An 11,309-nucleotide genomic window follows, 5' to 3' on the forward strand; every position below is an offset into this window, starting at 1 on the left:
AATTTGAGAATACTTCTTTAATTCAAAAAAGTTTTCAAAAAGTGTTTGTACTTACTGTAGTTTCTTAGATGCTATTTAACTGTAATTTTACAGATTACTATTTTACAGATTGCTATTTTACAGATGTAACTGTAGATGGTGCCAGTTGATTGATAAGGCAACCATATGAAACATTGTCAGTAGTAGAACATTGATTGAAACTGCTCCTGTTGCTGCATATCAGCTCGTTTGAATTAGAAATGTATTCGGATAACTTTCGTTCCTTGGAAGAATTATCAGATTCTGTTTGAAGTTACCAGATTTTACATGAAACCTCACAAAACCAGAAAAATATCATTCTAAACATTTTAATCCCAAAACAAGTCAAAATCACTAAAACATTTTCATTTAATTTCTAAATCTAAACTCCAAAACAAATAAAACATGAAAACTCAATACTCTAAAATAGATGCAAGGCATTTTCTTTGCTAAAATTGATTTTGATCCTTTACAGATATTTTACATTTGGATTGGGAAAAGCTGTGATAATAGCTTCATAAAAGATGTGCTCGGATACCCTAACTATGCATCTGTACCACAGAAACTGGTAAGTGTTTTAATGAGCTATGGAATGTAATACATACATTGCAAGGTAATCTACATTCTCTCTTGTATTGGCTGTATCGAATTATGAAACTGAATTAGATTTATTTTATTACATTCATAATGCTAATAACCATTTGCCAGCTTTATAGGCATGGAGAATCATAGACCGTTTTAAGTCTTTTAAATATATGTTTAAAGAATGTGGGGCACCATAAAATTGTTTGAATTGTAAAATTAGTTTAACTAAATCACTAAAAACAGAAATATCAAGGGATTCACATAAGCAGGTTAAAATAATCATGAGATTCTGACTCAGCTGTCAAAAATGAAGGAATCCAGAATTAATATTAGAACTCTTCCATTCATAATTTACCCTCTTGAGGTGGTGGTGGTTGGAGAGTTGATGTTCTGTGAACTCCGTATAGTCCACAAGATCTGCAGTACAACAGATAATGAATCAAGGGTTGAGTTTAAACTTTACTTACTTACTTACTGAGTTTTCCTAGCTTTGGTCAATTTTAACAAGGACGTCAATCATTAAAAGTCACCGGGACTTGACACTCCCTGAGATGCTTTTGAAAATCTCCCCCTAAGTGTGTTTGATTCAGACAGCACTAAGATTTTATTTCCAAAAGGTCAGAGAACAGATGTTTGTTTTGAGGATAGAGGGATCTTATTAAAATACTGTACTGTACAAAAAATTCTGAACAGAATTGTATTTGGGTAGAACTAAATGTTAGATACTGTAGAAAACACACACAGGAAAACAGGTTCTGCCCTAAAGATTACAATATGAAGGACAAAAACCAGATGTCGGGAGGATGATGAGTAGTCAAGCATACAGCAGAATGGTCACAGTGAAAACTAGCACAAAAACAATAATGTTAGTTCTGAGTTTTTAAAATCTATTTTGCATGTGTAATCTAGTCGTAACTATCCCTCTACTCGGCCATAATTAGTTGGCAATTGTAGGTGACACCATAGAAGCGGGTTTTAAGGATGGATTTGAATGAAGAAAGGGTAGTAGTATCTTAATAGAGGAAGATAAATGGTGCAAGGATAGCTTTATTATTTTCAGTGCAAAAGCAAAGGGGTCATGAATTTATGATAGGGAATGACTGGCCATTACAGAAATGTAAGTGAAACTTTTTAAAATATAATTCATTCTATCCATTTACTACAGAGGACAGTAATTAGTTTTAAAACTGTAATCAGATAAATGAATTTTGATCCCATGTTAATTGCCCCATAAACTAAGCAAGCCTCAAAGGCAGTATGATCAGTTCAGGCAGAATGAAGCATCTTTCGCTGCTCAGCAATGATCCCACAGCCAATTAGAGAGACAAGTCCAGTCCTTGTGTTGAACTTCGGGGGTTGCTGTTCAGGGCTTGTTTGTGGTGGTTGTATGTATGTGGGTCTCTTTGGGGCTGTAAAAGTAATTCAGAGGACAATGCTCAGGAACTTGTGTGGGGAAGAAGTTAAAATAATGCATTTCAGGGGATTGGGGGGGGGGGGGAAGGGAAGGTAAAATGTGAATATAGTTAGGACAGAATTAATCTACATACTGTGTTTTTTATAGGCCTGTTTCCTAAAATGTCTTTTACTTCAAATATAGTGATTAATTTTATTTAAGGAGGAAAAATTATGAAATCCTTGCATTTAGGCTTATCAAAGAGAAAATGCATATGTAATACAATTCATAGTAAATGATTTTGTAGGATGAGATTGGACTGTTTCCCTTGTGGATCATGTCATGACTGACATCCATCTTCTCCCAAACCATTTTTAACTCTTTTATTCATGTACCTATTTTACTAATTGATTTCTTATATATACACACACCCGTTCAGTACCCAGAAACATAATGTATAAAAAATGGCTGTTTAATTTGTCAGTCATCCACGGTTGGGGAGCTTCCCAGGGGATTTATTTTTAGAGTAATTATTCCAGCCTACCATTGATTTATTTCAGCATGATTCTTTTAATTTGTTAGGTTATATTTCCTTGCATTATAAAACTTTATTTTTCTAATTACATTCTTCAACCAGACACAGCTTCCAGAGTTAGATACACTTTCTTCAGACAGAGCCCGATCTTTTATATCCTGGCTTAGAGACAGTAGACCTTTAAGCCCAGTTCTTCAAGTAATAAAGTAAGTATTTTTACAGTGAAACTTTCTGTAATCTCATCTTTTATACATCCCCGGGGAACAGAATTATATTCCATACTAGCAGCTCTCAAATCCTGCTCCTGAGAGATACTGAGTGCCCTCAACTTCTAATTGAAATAAGTGGGAAGCAAGGCACTCAGCATACCACAGGAAATGCTGAGCACCTCACAAGATGAGGCCCAGTGGTATCAAAGACATCTTAATTGCAGAGATTGCTTTACTAAATATTTAAATTCATTTAATTTTAGAGTGCCAAGTCAAAGTTCAGACATCAATACATTTTACTATTATGAAAATACTAAACAATATGTGCCCCATGATAAATTAAAATAACTGAATCAATTTCCAGTCTCATTTTATATTAAGGCTCCATTTATAAATGGTTTATAGAGTTATTAATGGATGTTTTAATACTTTGTTAATCGGTTGTTATAGATTTAGTCAGACAGGTCAATAAGTAGCTTATAACCATGGTTTAGAACAATCTCGAACACCTTTGTATGCCTACCACCATCTATATAACTAATGTGCTACTAATTTCTATAACATGCTTACAATATTTAATAATTTATTAATCCTTTATAAACCATTTATAAAATGGAATCTTAATATAAAATGTGAACTGTATTCTTCTTCATCAGAGTACTATACATACTATTGAATTACTTTACTGAAGTTCTTGTTCTTTTCAAGCTATTGCCTACTTGAAAAACTAAGACCTCATAAAATGCTTATACTTGTATCCGGTCAGTAGATTTTTCATCTCTGACAATGATTGATACACCACGTCTGACAGGTTTTTAAGAGAAATTACATTGAATGTTGGCTGCTGGCTGTTGTCCATGAAGCGAAGAAGAGGCTCAGGTAAATTAGAGTGGCACTGTTGGCTGAACTATCTTGTAGAAAAGGGTGTAACAGCATTTCCTTTGACTTCTTACTTTTCAGATGTTGTTGGTTAACTGAGAATGAAATATCTGTATCTTGGGTATACGTTTTACACCTTTAAAAATTGAATACATCAAATACTGTTTAAAGAAATGATTATCAGTAATTTCAGTTGATTTCTCTAGAGATTATCTTTGTCACCAAATTAATAAAAGACAAGAAATTCAAAGTTAGGGCTGAAATTCCATATTTAATTCTTAGCCTAGCTGCTGCTCTTTGCATTACAGTAGCATACTAAGGCCTTAATAAGGACTGGGGCATAATTACAGTAGGTGCTATACAAATGATGGAGACAGCCTGTGCCCCAGTGAATTTGCAGTCTAAGGCCCTGATTCTGCAAAAAATTTTGCTTAGCTTTTAGCTTGCAGTAGCTTCAAGGATGCTGTTGATATGCTTAAAGTTAAACCCATTTGAAAGTGTTTTCTGGATTGGGGCTTTATTGCCTCTTTCACTCTCCTTTCTCTGTTCCACCTGTAGGAAAAAAAAATTGAAGATTATATGTCAGCAGACACTATAATCTTGAAAATTTTATAAAAAGTTTAAAAGTTAACCAGATCAAAGTCCATTGCTGTCAACAGAATCATGGCACCTGCTGCCACAAAAATCCTCTTTTCCTAACTGTTTCTTATTGAGTCTGTTTTGTTTTTTAAGGCTAAAGATTTTTAATATTTTTTTTCCTCTCCCTATTTTTAACCCGGATTCTAGAGCTCCTGTTTTTATAACAGGAAAGAAGGTTGGTTTTTTACTGTGGAAAACTGATATCATTATTAGCAGAGTTGTCCAGAAAATGAAAATCACTTACTGTGGAAAAAATTCATGTTTTTTAAATGTTTTTGTCCAGGACTTTACAAAGTCAAAACATAACACTTTCAAGAAAAAAACTATTTTGGTCAGCAACCCGGAAAATTTGAGCACAGGCAAAAAGTGAAATTGACAAGGGCCTTCCAGCCTGGCTGCTCAAGAGGCAAAGAGCTGAACTACTCAGGGTATGTCTACAGAGCAAAGAAAAACCTGCAGTTGGCCCGTGCCAGCCAACTCAGGCTCTCAGGGCTCGGGCTGTGGGGCTGTTTCATTGCTGTGTAGACTTCCGGGTTGGGAGCTCTAAGACCCTTCCACCTCGCAGGGTCCTAGAGCCTGGGCTACACCTGTGTCAGCTGACATGAACCAGCTGTGGGTGTCTAGTTGCTGTGTAGACATACCCTCAGTTACCCCCAAACTCTGGCAGCCAGAGAGGGGGAGAGCCTGGCCACTCAGCGTCCTCTTCCCCCATCCCTCCTCTTTCTCTAGAGGAAGAGAGTGGGGGTGGTCAGTCTGTCTTGCCCAGGGTGGTGAGAAGGCTGAGTGCTCTGATTCTCTGCTTCCTAAGGTGGAAGGAAGGTGGAGAGTCAGGGTGCTCAGCCTTGGCAGCCTTCCAGCAGGGCAGCCAGGAACTGTCCCTTTGGCAAAACTGAAATTTCCTTACAAAATGCGAAAAGGGCATTTTTCATCAGAAAATCATTCAATGGAAAATTCCCTATTAGCTCTACTTAATAGCATTTTTTTGCTGAATCCTAGATCTCCAAGAGCAGTATGCAGTGTATGGTGTTCCTGCTTATACTTGTCTTTACAATAGTTTTGCTTAGTGCTTTGACTAATACATTTTCTTCTGTTGCAGAGATGAGTCTCCTGCCAAAACAGATTTTTTCCAGCACTTAGTTGAAGACCGGACAGAGGCAGCATTCTCTTATTATGAATTCTTACTTCATATTCAACAGCAGATTTGTAAGTGAAAGTGGAAGAAAGAAGAAAATTCTCAACTTTGGATATAAACGTTAGCTGTGAGAGAAGCACATAGCAACAGGCATTTGCTCTTCACTAGATACAGTGCAAAGCACCGTATCAGCTTTGCAGCTAAAGGAAAAATACACACTTCCAGTGGAATTTTACGGATTTGCTTCAGCCTGAAAATGATAGGAGTAATGATGCTCTTTCATTAGTACATTTTTAACTGGTTTATACACGTTTCCAGTAGTGCAGCAGTATGGTGCTCTGTTTATTGCAAGCTGTTGAATTTATGTAGCTATGTGGGATGATATTTCTTAATGATATGTAAAATTAGATAAAATCTTTTTTCTTACATTTATTGTGATAACCTTTCTGGAGTCAGACTCTTGCAGAGGTGACAAGGGCAGTGCTATATGGTGTTTGTTTATATTACTTTTTAAAAGGAATGATTCATATTCACTAAAAGACTTCAGCATTTTCCCTATGAAGACTATAGAGTTTCAATACAGTACATGAATTGTAGAAATAAAATATATAATGTACATAAGTGTTACATTTGTAAAGAAAATGTAAAAATGTAACTACACAATGAATTGCTCAGTGTGCAGCAGTGTTGCATATTCAATAATAGATCATTTTGCCCAGTTAAAATGAGGTTGACTGATAATACATATTAAGAAATCTGAATCACATAGGAAAAACCCAACTTTGTAATCCTGTTAATTCTTTTACATGGATTTATTTATGATCAGCTTACTAATTAAAAATATTTTGCTTGATCATGTGTTTTTATATTTATGCAACTGATAATCATTTAGAAACTGAACTCTAATACTGAATCTAAAATTCACTTTTGAAGAGAATATGTTTACCACTTTATTTCACAGATTTTCTAGAAGGGGAGGAGAGAATATTTCATCGTTTTGAAATGAGCAATAGGTGTATCAATAAGGGTTAGCGTTGAGTCCTTTCACATATCTGGGTTGTGAAAAAGCATAACGTTCTAACATTTTGTAATCTGCAGCAATCCTGGCCCAGGTTTCTGCAACTCAGTTTTGTGGTACTCAAAATAAGCATGATTAATTGTTGAATGGGATCCTGTGACAGGATGAAAAATAAGGGATATAAAAATGTTTTAATAGAAGAGATGAAGGGAAAGTAATATTTTATTTGAAAAGTTGGTAAATCTCAAAGAAGCTTATTTCAAAATGTAATCACCTTCCTACTGCCTTCTTTCTGCTAATAAATCTAACTCAATGGCTGGGTTTGTGAACACAGATTAAGCTCCGAAGTTAAAATCTGGTATTGGTGGTCAGGTGAAGGGGGAGGAACTGTGTTTGGCCATCTGCTGCAATTGCTGATTTAGATTTGGTCAGTCATATGACCCGATCTGAACTTTTGTCACTTGTTTGCTTTAATTAAAGTTATGTGTTCAGGTGGTTGAACTAAGAAGTGCTAAATAATTAAATGGTAATAATGCTAGCACGTTTTCTTTTAAAACAGTCCAGAAAAACATTTTTAAAAAGCATTCAAGAAGTTGAATATTAACAACCCTACCCCCTGGAAAGATGGACTCAAATTGTATCTGTACCTACTGTGCAGTATTCAGTAGAAACATGTAATAGCTAGTTACTGCAACTGTTTGATGATGAATTAAATCCTGAAAGCGTGTTATCTTGAGTGTTTGCGCCACATCAGTTTTGGAGATACACAAATTTAAATTTGTGTATCCTTTTCCCTAATTAAATATACTCAAGTATACCAAGGATAGCACACAAGTAAATCTGTGTTATTCATCTTTATAGTCAATTACTAAGGGCTTGTACACACTACCACTTATGTGGGTACAACTTTTGTCACTCAGGGGCATGAACAAGCCACCCCCCTGACTGAAGTACGTTACAGCAACCTAAGCGCTGGTGGGGACAGCTTTGTGTAATGCTCCCACCGACATAGCTACACCTCTCGAGGAGGTGGTTTTATTGTGCCGATGGGAGAGCTCTCTCCCATCAGCACAGAACGTCTTCACCAACTGCATAGGTGCAGCTGCATTGCTGTAGCACTTCTAGTGTAGACTAAACCTAAATGTCTGCAGAAATACAGGCTAGTGTCCCTAAATCAGGACAACAGGATGCAAGTAACTACATATATTTTGTTCTATTTACACTCCGCATTTTGAATTAAGGGTAAAAGCTACTGAAGAATAAGACAGGTGAAAAGGTGTCAGAAGGGGATGTTAGCATAATCTTAACAGTTCTTCAGAATATACAGATTTGTAAACTTGACATTGAATATCCAGGAACATTCAAAACAATGATTATGGTGACTCAGTCTGTAAAACTGCTGCTTAAAGCTTTATTCTTCTATGTTTTTGTATATAAAAGTTGTTATGAAAAATACATATGAGAACTATTTGATTTATTTAGTAAAAGCAATTTACAGTATAGAAAAGCTGGTAGTTTTTGGCTCTTTTTATGTGATGCTAGTTTAATATCCGATATCTCTTTTCCAACCACCATAAAGGAATTACCAGTAGGTGCAAGCCATAAGATATGTGCTTCCACCAAGAAGTGTGTGCAACCACCCTGAAGAAGCATGAAGACCCTCTCATCAGTAGCATTCTAAGGTGGGGGATATGTTTTATGATGAATAACTTAAAAAATTAACAAAGGTTTTTGGCCATATTAAATCTGCATATGAAGCAAGGATCTTTGTTTTTTAAAAAAAGTGTGCCTTAGAAACAAAAATAGAAGACATCCAGCCTCCTAGCCATTGAAAGTAACTGACTCCAGAAACACTGAGATTGCTGAAAGATAGTATAAACTGGATGGTTCAAGGCACTAGTATTAAGATGACTTCTTAATCTGTTTGAATTCAGACAAGATGCATAGTAATGGAAGCTGTCAGGTAGCTGTTCTGGTAGTTTGGTCCAATGGTCCATCTAGCCCAGTATCCTGTCTTCTGACCATGGTTTGTGCCAGAGGGAGTGAACAGAACAGGGCAATTTGAGTGATCCATCCCCTGTCCTCCTGTCCCAGCTTCTAGTAGTCAGAGGTTTAGGGACACCCAGAGCATGGCGTTTTGTCGCTGACCATCTTGGCTAATAGCCTTTGATGGGCTACCCTTCCATGAATTTGCCTAATTTTTTTTAAATCCTGTTATACTTTTTGCCTTCACAACACTTTCTGGCGAAGAGTTCCGCAGGTTGACTGTGCATTGTGTGAAGAAGTACTTCCTTATGTTTTAAACTTGCTGCCTATTAATTTCATTGGGTGACCCCTGCTTCATGTGCTATGTGAAGGGGTAAATAATACTTACTTTTGCCACACTAGTCATGATTTATAGACCTTTATCACATCCCCCATCAGCCATCTCTTTTCCAAGCTGAGCAGTCCAAGTCTTTTTAATCTCTCCTAGGATGGGAGCTGTTCCATATCCCTAATCATTTTTGTTGCCCTTCTCTGTGCTTTTTCCAATTCTAATATATCTTTTTTGAGATGGGCAAGGTGGGTGAGATAATATCTTCTATTTGAACCAACTTCTGTTGGGGAGAGAGACAAGCTTTTGAGCTACACAGAGCTCTTCAAGTCTGGGAAAGGTACTCCCAGCATCACAGCAAAATGGAAAGTCGAACAGATTGTTGCAATAAGCTATAAATCCAGTGTTTCTGTTCGATCCAGCATTTGTAGTGGCTAGCGGAGTAATGATTTTAAGCTCCCAGGCTCGTCTTTAGAAAGTGTTGTGCAGGTTTCCTTTAAGAATGAGGATGGATAGGTCAGCTATAGGTAAGGTGTCCAGAAATGCATACAGAATTCAAGATGTGGGCATACAATAGATTTATATAGTGGCATGATATTTTCTGTTTTACTCTAACTCTTTCGTAAAGGTTCCTAACATTGTTAGCTTTTTTTGACTGCTGCTGCACATTGAGTGAGTGTTTTTTAGAGAACTATCCACGGTGGCTCCAAGATTTTTCTTGAGTGCTGGCAGCTAATTTAGTCCCCCTTCATATTGTATGTATAGTTGGGATTGTTTTCCAATGTGCATTACTTTGCATTTATCAACATTGAATTTCATCTGCCATTTTGTTGCCCAGTCACCCAGTTTTGTGAGATCCCTTTGTGACTCTTCACAGTCTGCTTTGAACTTAACTATCTTGTGTAATTTTGTATCATCTGCATGTTTTGCCACCTCACTGTTTACTCCTTTTTCGTGATCATTTATGAATGTGTTGAACAGTCCTGGTCCCAGTACAGGTCCTGCGGGCAGCCCGCTATTTACCTTTCTCCATTGTGAAAACTAACCGTTTATTCCTATCTTGCCCCAGGAGCTCGCAGCCTCGCCGCCCAGAGCATTGCGCCAGCGGCACAGTGAACTGACGCTGCAGGGAAGGGGCTAGTCTCCCAGGCCAGGAGCTCAGGGGCCGGGCAGGAGGGTTCTGTGGGCCATAGTTTGGCCACCTCTGCCCTACATGTTGTGGCTGAAACCCAGTTAAAATAGGGCCTCTGTCTGAATGGAGACATTCTTTGGGGTACTAAGGTACTGCAAAGAGATTAATTCAAATTGTGAGGTTGCTGCATTCAGAAGACTGTCAAGAATATAGTTCTGCCAAATCATTTAGGGTTGGAGTTTAAATTTTAGGATGAAAGTGACCTGTCTTTCAGCTGCAAAGCAGTACAGAGATACAAATACTTCTATGTAGTGGACTGTGTATTTTGTCTTTCGAGAGGATTTTAAGTATTTTATTACAAGATTGTTCCTCAGACGTTCTTGTCAACTGCTGGAAGTGGCCCACCTTGATTATCACTACAAAAGGTTCTATTCCCCCCCACTCCCCCCCCCCCCCCCCGCTCTCCTTAAGTGATCATTCTGGTTACAGTGTGTATGGTAACACCCATTGTTTCATGTTCTCTGTGTATATAAATCTCCCCACTGTATTTTCCACTGAATACATCCGATGAAGTGAGCTGTAGCTCACGAAAGCTTATGCTCAAATAAATTTGTTAGTCTCTAAGGTGCCACAAGTAGTCCTCTTCTTTTATTCAGAAATGCTTTTCTATGAAGGAGAAAAACATCCACCTTTCCAGATAAAGGGAGTCATATTCTTGAATAGAAGGACAACCAGACTTGCGGGACAATGTGTATCGAAGCTGGTGTTTGGGACTCTGAAGGAGAAACAAAGTGGCATAATGAGGGTGATTCCTTACTACCAGTTTGAAATAAATTGTGTTTCTATGCCGGATGGAACTAGTGTCTTTCAGCTGAGGAATGAATAACAGCCGTGTCTTCATTTAGTAAGGGGGTGTCTTCATGGCCACTGGCAAAGCAGTAATAAAAGGGGATAGAGTTAGCAGGAATATAGTGAATGTAGGTTTTTACTATCAAGGTTATGGCAAACAACCACAGAAATACAAAATGTAAGATCTGCTAATGTACAGTAACTCCATCCAGTATAAATAATTGCTCTTTTTTGGCAACTGAATACTAATGTATTTGGAGGTTGAGTAAAAATGTTCCTTTGCAGCAAAGGGAGATGGGAAAGAATTCAGGTTTAATTGCCAATAACTTTTTTCTGAAGCAGAGGCCTCTTGCTGCAGCTGCTCCATTGTAGTCCAGGAAGGAAAGTTCATATTTATCAATCAAACTTTGGCCTCATAGCAAAAGAACCATGATCCACTAAGGGAATATGTGTGCATAGCCTGCAAGAATGAATCATTGTTGACAGTGGTAGGACATTCGTTATATGGTATGTCTGTTTCAACAAAATTATAAAGCAAGTGTCTGTTGTAGTTCCATTTTCTCCATTCCTTTGTCCATTATGTGCTCAGTTAACTGAAATTTTCTT

At 37.4% G+C, this 11,309-nt stretch overlaps 1 protein-coding gene across 13 annotated transcripts in view; it reads left to right on the forward strand.

The window, feature by feature from the left end:
• The window catches only part of SEC24B (SEC24 homolog B, COPII coat complex component), a 90,712-nt gene that overhangs the window by 72,283 nt on the left and 7,120 nt on the right, over nucleotides 1–11,309 (forward strand). For 6 of the 13 annotated variants that reach the window (XM_037897035.2, XM_037897040.2, XM_037897037.2 and 3 more), the window contains 3 exons: nucleotides 494–586; nucleotides 2,634–2,737; nucleotides 5,355–7,863. In XM_037897035.2, coding sequence (XP_037752963.1) covers nucleotides 494–586; nucleotides 2,634–2,737; nucleotides 5,355–5,469 — 312 coding nt within the window. In that variant the 3' untranslated portion in view covers nucleotides 5,470–7,863. Of the gene's footprint in view, nucleotides 1–493; nucleotides 587–2,633; nucleotides 2,738–5,354; nucleotides 7,864–7,987; nucleotides 10,483–10,510; nucleotides 10,660–11,309 lie in introns of those variants that run through there. The other 7 variants (XR_006290364.1, XR_006290360.1, XR_005225107.2 and 4 more) reach the window with 3 other exon arrangements.

Source organism: Chelonia mydas, chromosome 4 (genome assembly GCF_015237465.2).
Source record: "Chelonia mydas isolate rCheMyd1 chromosome 4, rCheMyd1.pri.v2, whole genome shotgun sequence".
Taxonomy (NCBI): Eukaryota; Metazoa; Chordata; order Testudines; family Cheloniidae; genus Chelonia; species Chelonia mydas.